The 12,439-nt window shown below is 43.7% G+C and overlaps 2 protein-coding genes across 9 annotated transcripts in view; one reads left to right on the top strand and one right to left on the bottom strand.

Annotated features, from left to right (window-relative positions):
- Positions 1–6,454, top strand: part of HPS5 (HPS5 biogenesis of lysosomal organelles complex 2 subunit 2) — a 61,975-nt gene extending 55,521 nt beyond the window's left edge. For 6 of the 7 annotated variants that reach the window (XM_049890594.1, XM_049890597.1, XM_049890595.1 and 3 more), the window contains exons 22-24: positions 1,260–1,366; positions 4,007–4,277; positions 4,618–6,454. In XM_049890594.1, coding sequence (XP_049746551.1) covers positions 1,260–1,366; positions 4,007–4,277; positions 4,618–4,678 — 439 coding nt within the window. In that variant the 3' untranslated portion in view covers positions 4,679–6,454. The remainder of the gene's footprint in view (positions 1–1,259; positions 1,367–4,006; positions 4,278–4,617) is intronic. The other variant, XM_049890600.1, reaches the window with a different exon arrangement.
- A 1,799-nt stretch (positions 6,455–8,253) lies between these two features.
- LOC126079527 (serum amyloid A-2 protein-like) lies at positions 8,254–11,714 on the bottom strand. Of its 2 annotated transcripts, XM_049890608.1 has the most exons (4): positions 11,568–11,630; positions 11,053–11,147; positions 9,111–9,249; positions 8,276–8,672 (listed from the first exon to the last, which is right to left on the bottom strand). In XM_049890608.1, the coding sequence occupies exons 2-4, from the start codon at positions 11,141–11,143 to the stop codon at positions 8,534–8,536; spliced, it is 369 nt and encodes a 122-aa protein (XP_049746565.1). In that variant the 5' UTR covers positions 11,144–11,147; positions 11,568–11,630; the 3' UTR covers positions 8,276–8,533. The 2 variants fall into 2 exon arrangements, with proteins under 2 accessions (XP_049746564.1, XP_049746565.1); XM_049890607.1 differs by lacking the exon at positions 11,053–11,147 and having other exon boundaries at positions 8,254–8,672; positions 11,568–11,714.
- Between the last annotated feature and the right edge of the window lie 725 nt (positions 11,715–12,439).

Below are 12,439 nucleotides of genomic sequence, written 5' to 3'. Positions count from 1 at the left end.
CCCCCAGGATTATAATCGTTTGGAGATAAGGACTGGTGTCTTCCATTTCTCTCATTATGCCTAATTTGTGCAGTGGTAGGTGCTTAATACATGTTTGTTCATTAAAACCTGGGTGACTGCAGCAGTTGCTTCTTTTGGATAATGACAGTGAGACTGTGCAGGTGATGGGTGACGTGGTCATACAGGACCTTGAAAGCTGGTCAGAAGAATTTAGTTAGCAGTAGAGACCTTTTATCCTTGGATGGTGCAAACGGTTTATGTGCTCAGCTGCTAGCCAAAAGGTTGGCGGTTCAAGCTCACCTCAAGAGGCACCTTGGAGGAAAGGCCTGGCAGTCTACTTCTGAAAAATCAGCTATTGAAAACACATGAGGTCTCCATGATTTGGAATCAAGTCATCAACAACTGGTCTGGTTAGAGACCCTTTTAGGTAAGGAAATGACATGATCAAAGTGGCGTTTTCTGGAGATCATTTTTGATGTCATACGCAAGAGGGATTAGAGAAAGAAAGCCATTTTGGTAATTCCAGTATGAGTGAATTGGTGATTAGCAGGGCAGCAGAAGGAGCAGAACCAACGGACATTTCAAAGAAAGGTGCAGTGGGACTTGTTGATACTGCATATAGCACATGAAGGAGAGGGGACAGTTGAGAACTACCAAGGTTTGCGTATAATTTAGAGAAGAAACGTGCATGTTTGGTGTTGAATCTTATAAAATTGATAAAGGTATAAGCATAAATGTTTATGATTGGTGTTTGGCCTCAAATGTCTGTATTTACTAATACCTTTTAGTTTTTTCTTAAGCCTTTTAGATGATGCCTATCCAGGAGAACTTTCTGTGATAACGGAAATGTTCTAATGTGCTGTCCAGTATAGTAGCCACTAGCCACATGTGGCCATTGAGTACTTGAAATATGAATAGTTCATCTGAAAAACTGACTTTTTAATGTTATTTACTTTTAACTAATTTTGGAGTCCCAGTGGCACACTGCTTAAGAGCTATGCTGGTAAGCAAAAAGGTCAGCAGTTCGAATCCACCAGCCACTCCTTGGAAACCCTATGGGGCAATTCTGCTCTGTCCTGTGGGGTCCCTATGAGTTGGAATCAACTTGACGGCAATGGGCTTGTTTTTGGGTTTTTTTAATTAATTTAAATTTAAACTTAAACAGCCACCTGTAACTAGTGGCTACTGTATTTGGATAGCACAGCTCTAGATAAATTCACTACCTTTTATCCCTTTCCTCAACTTTGGTGTCTTTCAAGTTTCTGGCCTGGATATCTTACTCTCTGCTTGGAGCTGGAGAGAAGAAGAGAGGCATTCACTAACATCGTGCATCTGAATGATATGAGTCTGATGGAAGGGGACGATGGTATGTAAATCCCAGTTGGTTACTCTTGGTTATAGTGTTTAGAAACCACTTCAGATTTTTCAATAAAGAAATAGGGTGAACATTTCAATGATCATGTATATAATTCTAGCTAGCCGTCAAATTGTGGACTTTTTATTTTTGTTAGTTGCTGTTGAGTTGATTCTGACTCATGGAAACCCCATGTGTGCAGAGTAGAACTGATCCATAGGTTTTGTACCACTTGATATATTATGAAATCATAATTAGGAATAAAACTAGGTAACTTTTTACTTGATGAATGACTACTATATGTTAGACAATATACCAGGTCCTTTCCATACACTGTTTTAAATGAGGTAACAAACCCTCAGAACAGTTATATAATTCCCAATTAACCAAACCAAAAACCAAACTCAGTGCCGTCCAGTCGATTCTGACTCATAGAGACCCTACAGGACAGAGTAGAACTGCCCCATAGAGTTTCCAAGGAGCGCCTGGCAGATTCGAACTGCCGACCCTTTGGTTAGCAGCCATAGCATTTAACCACTATGCCACCAGGGTTTCCTCCTGATTAACAGATATTATAATTAAGGGCCAGAAAGGGCAATTAATTTTCCCAAGGTCAAACAGCTAGTGAGTGCTGGAGCTGGTGTTCAGACTCAGTTCTGACTATCTCCAAAGCCTGTGCTCAGCTGCTTTTCCCTGTATCATGTTGTCTTTCCACAGAGAATCAAGTGGTAGAGATAAGTATGATGAAACTTAAATGGAGTAGTGATGAAACTCCCTAACCTTCATACATATTTAGATACACTTTTTTTTTTTTTTAAATCAACCCAGTGCAGGTGAAATTGCAGAACACCAGGACTTTGACACACAAATACCTGAAGTCTGAGAGTCTGTCCTGCATTCAGATAGGTGGTCTTGGTCTGTTTTGTAGTGCTGCTTTATTCATCTCACTACAGATGTCAACAGCTTTACATCAAGGCCCTTTATCTAGCAGTGTGACCTACAGCCTTTTTCAGCCCTGTTGGCCCGGGAGATGGAAAGTCAGAGGTGGAACAAAGAAGCCAGTTGACTAGCAAGGGTTGGCTTCGTATGTCCAGCTGTAGCATTAATTGCTGAGATCATCCTTGTTTCCAGAATGAAACAAGAGAGCCAGGTGGTTTAGTAGGAATAGAATTATAGATATGCACACCTTTCTGAAAAATAACCAGGAAAGTTAAGATATAAATGTTTTACGTTTTTTAAATTACAACATAATGTGTGTGTTATAGGAAAAACAAAATTCAAGGAAGAATAAGTATCACCTAAAATCCTCCTGTCACATAAAAATACTCTTAATATTTTGTTAATATTATAAGAATATTAGTAATAACAAGAATGATTCTTACCCTTGTATTAAATGGAGGTGTTTTCTTGACACACCTCTCTCCTAACAACTCGTATCAGTCCCTCTCCAAGACTTGTTGATTTTGCCCGGAAATATGTATCTCAGTCATCCACTTTCTTCTTCCCCACAACCATCACTGGTCCGTCCTATCTACTTGCCTAAACTACTGCAGTAACCTCATAACTGGTCATCTGGCTTCCATTCTTGCCCATCTTCAATCCATTTTCCATGTAACAGCCAGAATGTTTCTTTTAAAACAAAAATTGGATTTTATGGCTCTCATTTTTGAAACCCTGTGTGTGACACTCAGAATAAAACCCAAATTCTTAAACTGGACCATAAGGCCTGGCCCTGTCATCTCATTCTCACCACTCACTACTCCTTTTGCACACTGTAAGCCTTTTTTGAATTTCGTGAACTCACCGCGTTCTTTTCTGTCTCAAGCCATCTTCCATGTTTCCTTTCTCAGAAATGTGTGCCCCTTCACCTTCCATTCCTGATATTCTCCCACACGTTTGCACCTGCGTGGGCCCCGTGCACACACCTTTCTCCAAGCTCGACTCATCTTTCAGCTGTCTGCTTGAATAAATGTTCATGCCCTCATAGAGCTCTTCTCAGATCCTGCAAACAAAATTAGATCTCCCTTTGCCATTCTAATGGTTCCTTGTTCTTTTCTTTCTCACCACTTAGCACATTTTGAAAGTATATATTTATTTATACGTTAAGTTCTGTCTCCTTTACCAGACCGTACGCTCCACAAGAGTGCAGGGATCGTATCTGTTTTGTTCGTCATTGTGTATCCATTGTGTGGCATAGAGCGTGTCCTGGACTAATTATTTATTGGGTGACTAAATGAAAGAATAAGGAGCCCTAGTGGTGCAATGGTCGAGCACTCAGCTGCTAACTGAAGGGTGGGCGGTTCCAACCCATCAGCCACTCTGTGGGACAAAGATTTGGCAGTCTGGTGTCATAAAGATTATAGTTTTTGAAACCCTGTGGGCAGTTCCACTCTGCCGCATAGGGTCGCTGTGAGTCGGAATTCACGGGACAGCACACACCAACGACAAAGAATGTTGAAGCTAATTTTGTGATTGCTGTTTATCATAAACTATTTATTCAGCGTGTTCAGAAAACAACTTTGTGTTAGATTATGTTCTTGAATATGTTTATGTTTTTGTATTAAGCATGTTCACATATAACTTCCATCGTTTTCTATATTCAGGCAGTATACTAAGAGCAGTCAGAGCAACATTGTGTCTGTGTGTGTGTAGGTTGGATCCCAGAGACTATGGAGGAATGGAAGCTTCTCTTACATCTTGTACAGAACAGGAGCACCAGGCCAGCCCCCCAAGAGTCACCAAATGGGAACTTCAGTGATGGGCCTTCCCCCATCAGTGTGGAAAATGTGGCGCTTCTATTAGCTAAGGCTATGGGCCCAGATCGGGCCTGGTCTCTGCTACAGGAATGTGGTTTGGCCCTTGAGTTGTCAGAGAGGTTTACCAGAACCTGCGATATCCTGAGGATTGCTGAGAAAAGGCAGAGGTAATGCATATCCGTAATGCCCTCTCCATAGGTGCTTGGAGAACGTAAAACCCCACAGGCTTTCAGAGAGAGATGGGACTGTAGAGATCATCCATTTATAACCCCTCAATAACAGATGAGGGAACGGAGATCTATCTGTTAATGAAAACAGTTAAGGTAATAATTCCTACTGTTGAGATGAACACAAATACTCAAATCTGATGTGTACTTGATTCTGTATTATTGATACCGAGTATCGAATGGGCTCAGTCAACTTTTTAAAACTGTAATTCTCTGTGGTTTTAAATGAAGAATGAACAGTAACAACTAATTTTGCTTGTTTCTTTCTTTGGAATTTCAGAGCCTTGATTCAAAGCATGCTTGAAAAATGTGATCGGTTTTTTTGGTCCCAGCAGGCCTAGCGGAAGAAGATTTGGTACAATGTCATGGCAATTTGAGAAAATGGAATGTGAACTTTCTGAATGTAGTTGTTATTGAAGGAAAAGCACCACCTGAAAACCCTGCCACCTTGTTTGGGGTACTTTCTGTCAGTGTCTTTCACCTTGGCATTTGTGTTTCTGTCTGTGACCCCAATATTTCTCAACCAAAGTTGAATTTTGAAAGGAGTCAGGCCTTGTTTGCTCAGGTTAAGTGCTCAGGGATCAGAATGTGATCATTCCCAGCTGTGCACTCCTTATTCTGGACTGCAGCATTATTAGCTCCTTGCCACTGGATTGGGGAATTATATTTCCACTCTGGCTCCTGTGTTGGGAGCAGAATTTCTAGTCATGGTCCTATGAAAACAGATTATGTTATTGAGCAGAGTGGAATTCTTCTTATATCTCATTTGGGCAATCTAGGAATTGCTGGAATAAAGGACCTCTTATAATGGAATTAACACATGAAATAAATGAAATACTGAAGGTTTAAATTAGATATTTAAATAAAATGGCTTCATACCTAAATTGAGCTAATTTTAAAATATATTTTTCCCAGTACTTATTTGATATTTTCTAACCTGAACCTATATGCAACGGACTAATTTATTACTGGAAATGTTTTGTCTTAAATCTTGGTTTAACTAATCATCGTGCACTTTTAAGTATTATTTTTTAAAAGCCATAATAAAAGCTGAGTACTAATAAAGACATCAGCAAGTGCTTTTACTATTTAAGTTATATAACTAGACAAATGTAAATGTAAAATCTGATTAAAGTTTTCATTTGACCAGAATTTAGCCTTGAGAAGGTTTATTTTGAGCAGTTCACAGGAAGGCATGGGGTAAACTCAGTGTGGAGTAAGCCAAGTGTTGGATACATTGACTGAGACAGAGAACTAAAAAAAAAAAAAGTACAGACCAAAAATGCTGTCATACCTACACATGACACTTGATTATGATACAACCAGATGGACTCAAGAGATTGTCAGGGAAAGACTTCACAAAGATTAGAATTTTGGGAAGTGTGGAAAACTTTTCCACTAGGATCAACTGGATTTTGGCTGTATTATTTTGTGTTGAATGTGACTCTGTACTAAGGTGAAGGATGAGAGCCTTCCCTTCACTGTCTGTCAGTTTTAGTCATTCTACAGAGACTGTCCAAAAGAGTGCCCCCTGGGAATCCCATGATGAGGAGACAGCCTGAACTGGCATGACTGTGCAATTATTTCCTGACAGACCTTCCCAGGGCATATTCTAGCAGTCCTCATTTGCCAAAAGGGTACAGAGAAATTTCCAGCATTAAAAAAATGTTTTTAAATCATATCATCTTCTAGACTTATTTTCCAAGGCAAACAAACAAAAAACTCCTCTTCAGTTAAACATTTAATTTGATCTGTTGGGTATTAGGCAATGTTTTCAAAAACAACTTGTATCTGGCACTTGCCTAAAAATTCTAGAACTGAGTATGATTCATGGTTGCCTCATTTTCCTTTAAAAAAAAAAATTGTGGTAAGTATATTGGCAACAGAACATTTGCCTTTTCTACAGTTTTCATGTGTGCATTTCAGTGACATTAATTATGTTTATCATGTTGTTCAACCATCACCATTAACCTTTCCTGAATTTTTCCATCACTTTTAACAGAAAATCAGTGTCCCCTAAGCATTGTATCTTCCTTTCTTCCTCTTGCCCCTTCACCCTGGTAACCACTAATAAACTGTGGTCTCTATAAAATTGCCTATTCTAGACATTTCGTATCATTGGGATTATGCAAGAATTGTCCTTTTGTGACAGACTCATCTACACTGTGGAGATAATAGTAGCACTCACTCAGGGTGGTTCAACAATTAAATGCGATAATGAACATAAAGCATGCAGCACGGTGGCACATAGAAGGAGTGCAGTTAGAGGAGGCCATTAGAATTAAATGGGACCGTAAGTGCAGGGCACAGTGCCTGTGACATAGTGAGCAGGTAATGTTGAAAGTAGTAGTGAGCCACCCCCACCACCATCACCAGTTGCCGTTGGGTTAATTCTGAATCATGGTGACCCCACATGTGTCAAAGTAAAACTGAGCTCCATAGTTTTCAGTGGCTGATTTTTTGAAGTAGATCACCAGGCCTTTCGTCCTAGGTGCCCCTGGGAGGACTGGAGCCTCCAGCCTTTCCAGGTAGCAGCCAAGTGCATTAACCGTTTGCACCGCCCATCAGATCAATACAAATTGCTTTATATGAAACCAGGAGTGGTGAGACCAAAACTGAAGTTCATTTCCTTGTGCTTATTAGATTTGTCATTGCCCTAGTGTAGGCTCAAAACCTCGTGGTCATCCCTGCCTCAGTTCTACCTAGGAGATGTTTAGTCTAATCCATTAGTCTAATCCATTAGTTGTAGACCAGTACTTCTAAAACAAGATCAGGGGATCTTGTTAAAATGTGGATTCTGATTCAGGGGATATGTATCTAGATGGGCCCTCTGGGAAGCAGCAGGATTGGGCAGGGAAAGCCTTCAGAACATGAAGCAGATATCACAGAGTCTCAGCCAACCCAGTGGGGGCACAGGAGCACAGACTGCCACATAGAGGAGTCTTACATTAGACAGAAATGGCCGGGTCCTAATATGCTGCGATGCTCATACATCGGCTGGGAATCCTGAGAAGAGTGTGACCTTGGGTTGAAAGCTGAAAAGGTCCTGAAGGTGCCAATAGCTAGAGGCTGTCAGCTAACTGCATTCCTTTCCGTTGAACAGCAGGCTCTTTACTGCAACAAATTGGAGCTTGTCTTGGTGGTGGGACTGAATGTGGCCACTATGGCTGGAGAGTGGTGAGCTTGGGAGAGTGTGGTAAGAGACAATGCTAGAGGGTGGCCAGGGGCCAGATCCACTGAAAGATTTTAAGCAGGGGAGGGACAAGCTTGGATCATGGTTTGTAAAGATCATTCTTAATGCTGGACAGAAAGGTAGGGGGACCACATTTCCTGTTTTGCTCAGGATGGTCCCCATTTGTTCCTATTTTTAGTTGGCGTCCGAATCACGGCAACCTTATGTGTAACAGAATGAAATGCCTAGCCTGTGCCATCTTTGTGATCAATGGTTTGTTTGAGTGCATTGTTGTGGCTATTGTGTAGTGCCTTCCAACCCAGGGCTCACCATCCAGCATGATATTGGATGATATTCTGTTGTGATCAGAAAACTTTCATTGGTTAGTTTTTGGAAGTAGATCAACAGGCCTTTCTTCCTAGTCTTTGTATGGCAGCTCCACTTAAAAGTATCCATCATGGGTGACCCTGCTGGTATTTGAAACACCGGTGGCATGACCTCTAGCATCATAGCAACACAGAAGTGACAACCTTATGACAAACTGACAGACAATAGTGGTTATTCTTGTTATCCTGGCATAATTATTAATAGGGCCCTTTTTCACTCTTGAAAGTTACCTAGTTGGATGGTAAATTTTGCACCCAACCTAATTAGAAAAGAAAAAAGCAACAAGCAGTGAAACTAGAAAGGAGGCTAGTGCAGTAGCCTTTAGTTCATGGTCATGCAGAAGTTTTCAAGAAAACTAAAGAGGCCTGACCTCACGGGCTCAGGCCGGCTGAGAGTCCTCTGGGTACAAACACACAGCCAAGGCTCCCCCTTCATGCTGGTGCTCTTTGGTCACCCCTCGGTACCAAAAGTGATCACAAAGAAGACACGGTTTTTCCACTAATTCCATTTCTTAAAAATTTATTGGGAACCTGTGATGTGCCCTTTGCTAGCTTCTGGGGACACAGAACTTAATAACCCTGTGTCCCCACCCTCAGGGGCTCACAACCTCGTATCTGGGAGCAAGTGAAGAGGAAGCTCAGTACTTGTCAGGCAGCCCATGAGGTCTGAAGTGATTGGGGTCTTTGCCACTGCGGCCCCATTTGTTGGCTTCCTGGTCAGCCCTCGTGTCTTCATCTCCACGGCCTGTGAAGGACTGAAAACCCTCTCTGGCATTGCTGGAGTCAAGGAAAGGAAGGCAAGAGATCAGTCACCAGGCTGATGTGCAACAGCACCGCCTTCTGTACCCTTTCCCATTTTCAAAGATGTCATGAGAAGAGACAAGGAAAACTAGTCCTCAAGGAAGGAGGGACTACAATACTAACCCTGCCTGGGCAATGTCCCAACTCAACCCAGACTTATCACCCTTGTGCCAAATGAACGGCCAGAGGGGACAGGTTGGGATTCACATTTTGGCCCTCACTTGCATTTGTGGCAAGTGTGACATGCCTGCACCAGCCATGCCTTGGCTCTGCTGGCCACCAGGCCCAGTATGAGGCGTCAGTGGGTACGGTGGGCAAATTGGGCATGAGGACGAGGGATGACGGCCCTCCTGATTGTTTAAGGCAGCCCAACTCTGCTACCCCTTCGCTAGCATCCCTAGGTGTCTGCATTACCTGATCACTTCAGCTGCCCAGGCACCCCCAGGTCCCCTTCGTGCAGCGTCATAGTTCCCTCGAGCATGGAAGTATTTGTCTGCACCTATGTAATTGGCTTCTTTCATGTCGCTGTAGGCCCTCCACATGTCCCAAGCCCCTGGAAAGGAAAGGAAATGGCAAAAGGGATGTCATGTGAACACAGACACTCTGACAACACCTTAGAGAGGAATCTAGTAGTGAAAAATCTTCCCCTGGCTTTAGATTTCAGCCTGTGATCACAGCATCCTTAAGCACCATAGGCTGAGAAGAACATTCCTTAATCCTGATTGGCTTCTGCAGGTAATTATAATCAGAGGCATTTAGATGGGGCTCACCTGTATTGTCCCAGGTTGTGTAACTGCTATGTTGCACCTTACTTAGGGCTAAATGTGATATGCTTAAAGGAGAGAAGGGAGATGTTACCTAGAACGAAGTTTCCCAGCTTTGGCGCTTTGAAATATTGGGCCTGGTGACCCTTTTGGGGCACGGCTGCCTCGTGCACTGCAGGGTGTTTAACAGCATCTCTAGTCTCTATCCACTAGATGACAGTAGCACCTGCCCCTAAAGTTGTGACAGCCAAAAATGACTACAGACACTGCTCAGTGCCCCCCTGGGGCGCAAGGGAGAACCACCCTCACACAGTGCAGCTACATATGGTGAGATCCAGGGGACAGTGTGAGCGTGGTGGTGACCTGGGAGGCAGATCCTGACAGAGGTGGCAGACATACAGCACTCTGGCCCTGATGCTTTAGAAGAATGTATTCTTGCAGTCCAAGTGCAGATAATTCTGACTTGACTCATTCTGACCATTAGGGACATAAATATCATCCTGAAAACTTTCAGAATCGATTATAGTGATGATGTGAGTTGCTTGGGGCAGTGCAGTAGCAGTGGTGCTCAGCCTTGGCTGCACATTGTAATCACTTGGGGAGATGTTTAAGGCTCCAATGCCCAGGCCACACCCAGGCCAGTTACATCAGACTGGGGGGGTGGGTCCCATGAGTATTTTCTAAGGTTTTCCAGGTAATTCCAGTGCGTAGCTGAGACTGACAACCTCTGTGCTCTAGGAACAGGCTAATCAGATGCATCTGCCTGGCAGAGCTTTTGCATCCTGCACAGCTAGGGTCAGACCTCCACTCTGCCACCTACTGACTGGTGGGAAGTCCCTGGGCAACTGACTCAACTGCTCTAAGCCTCAGCTTCCTCACCTTACAAAATGGAAAAAGATGCCTGCCTCACCAGGTTCTTCTGAAGTTCAAAGAGAGTGACCAACTGTCCTGGTTAGCACTGAAAGTACCTTGTCATGGGAAGCCCCTGAGACCTGGCACACTGGGATGGTTGGCCACCCTAAATGACAGGAAAGTGCTCAGTTTCCTGGAGACTTGCTACACACTGGTTCCCTTTGCCTGTCAGTTCAAAGGCTGCAAAAGGGAAGGAAACAGACCAAACCAGGAAGAGAGTCATAGGCAATAGGAAGCATCAGGAAAAGCTAGGCTGAGGTTCTCTTTAAACTATCCAACTAGAAAACGGAAGGAAGAAAGAAAGTAGAAGGAGGCAGGGAGGGAGGGAAGGAAGGAAGGTAAAAAGGAAAGGGAAAGAAGGGAAAAAGTGCTAATTGATAGCTTTAATTACACTTTATACTGTCTGGTCTGAGGGAAATTTATACCAGTTTCAGGCCTTATTTTGTATCTTCTGATCAAACAATCGTTTACCTTTCAGCTAGGAATAATAGTTCTTTTCTGAGTAACTGCGATAGATCCCGTGGTGTCTGATCTGTTTAAAGACAAGCTTCTCAAATGCCTGGCACATTCTACCACACAGAGCAGCGCAGCCTAAGACACAGGCTCCTACCCTTACGAGTGCTTAGGGTGAGCCCGGTGGCAGACGGGTGCCAGCCCTCTCCCTCCTCCAGTGGCCTCACCTCCAACAGCCTCAGGGATGAAGCTCCACCAGCCTTGACTGCTGACTCCCAGGACCAAGGAGCAGAACATGAGGCCTGTGAAAAGCTTCATCGTGCTGCAGTGAAAGCAGAGGTCAGGGAGACAGGGACAAGACTCATACATACCATTCTGGAATCTGTACTTCAAAGAGAGCCTGGGTTTTTATGTCCATTTGTTCTAGGAAACGTTGCATGCAGTGGGATCTCACTGAGAACCACAACCCTCAATCCTTACTCATTAGCCCTGAACCCCAAGATTGTATAAGAGGAAACCAAGGTGGCATTGATTCAGGGAGAGGGGAGTTACAACCAAATTGCCACTCTCTCAATCCGCCTATAATTAATCACAAAGCATGCCCCATGTGCTCAGTCAGCACAGACCTTGTACAGGAAAAACAGAAAACTGAATAAACATTTTTAAAAGGCAATGATGATCTTGGTAAAGAGACAACAGAGTAAGTTTTAAAAAAAATACCCTCATTGAAGTAGCCCCTTACCTGGTTTTTGGGGAAGCAGAGCTGCTGATCCTGCCTGCTGGGGAGAGGCAGCTGGTATTTGTACTGAGCCTTCCCTACTGGAATCAGGGGGGAGGAGAAAAGCCAGACAGGGTACTGGGAAAATCCTTCCCCAGGTCATTCTTCCCAGAAAACTGCAAAAGAAAATTTACAGAACACCTGTGTTGTGTTTCATCCAAAGGCATTTCCCCTATTGTGCAATCCTGTGGACCCAAGAAGGGCTTGCTGTGGGCTGGCAGCCACCAGGTCAGGTCAGGTCAGGAGGACAATCTGTCAACGCTGGAGGAGCTGAGGCAGGAGTGACACCTGGCTGGGAGAAGGGGGTGCAGAGTGTGTGAGGGCAGCTGTTGCAGGACAGTGTGGTGTTAGAGGACAGCTCTTCAGAAAGGACCTGGCTTTATGGTCACCTCATTTTGTTGGGCCCCACTGGGCCAGACTGCCGAGGCATCAGGAATTAAGTCTGTTTGAGTCTAACGCCCATGAACCTCCAAACAGGCTGATCCCCATCAAATTCCATGTGTGTTCTGTGAGACTCCCCACCATTTCCTCATTTATGGGACATAAGCAGAGGGGTAACGGTACACAGCTTGAGAATCATACCCAGAAACTTTCTGCTGTGTCTGTCTTCTGCTTGGAGAGGCCAAGTGGAGAGTTCATTAGATCAAATGTGTGCAAAGAGGGGGTATAACAAGACTGAGTTGAGGCTGCAGAGCTACAAACCCAAGCCCAATCCCATTGCTGTCTAGTCAGTTCTGACTCGTGGCAATCCCACGTGTTACAGCGTAGAACTGCTCCATAGGGTTTTCTTGGCTGTAATCTTTATGGAAGCAGGTTGCTAGGGCTTTCTTCTCTGG

This window comes from Elephas maximus, chromosome 7 (assembly GCF_024166365.1).
Source record: "Elephas maximus indicus isolate mEleMax1 chromosome 7, mEleMax1 primary haplotype, whole genome shotgun sequence".
In the NCBI taxonomy this organism is placed as follows: Eukaryota; Metazoa; Chordata; class Mammalia; order Proboscidea; family Elephantidae; genus Elephas; species Elephas maximus.
The sequence above is the reverse complement of the archived record's forward strand: the minus strand, read 5'-3'. Positions and strand labels throughout refer to the sequence as shown.

Excerpts from the sequence above, each read along its gene's own strand:
- LOC126079527 (XM_049890607.1), bottom strand. The coding sequence starts at position 11,706 with ATGACCTGGGGAAGGATTTTCCCAGTACCCTGTCTGGCTTTTCTCCTC. Across the intron at positions 9,250-11,567 it reads TCTGCTTCCCCAAAAACCAG|GGGCTTGGGACATGTGGAGG; the intron begins GTAAGGGGCTAC and ends TTTCCTTTCCAG. Across the intron at positions 8,673-9,110 it reads TGGGCAGCTGAAGTGATCAG|CAATGCCAGAGAGGGTTTTC; the intron begins GTAATGCAGACA and ends CCTTGACTCCAG.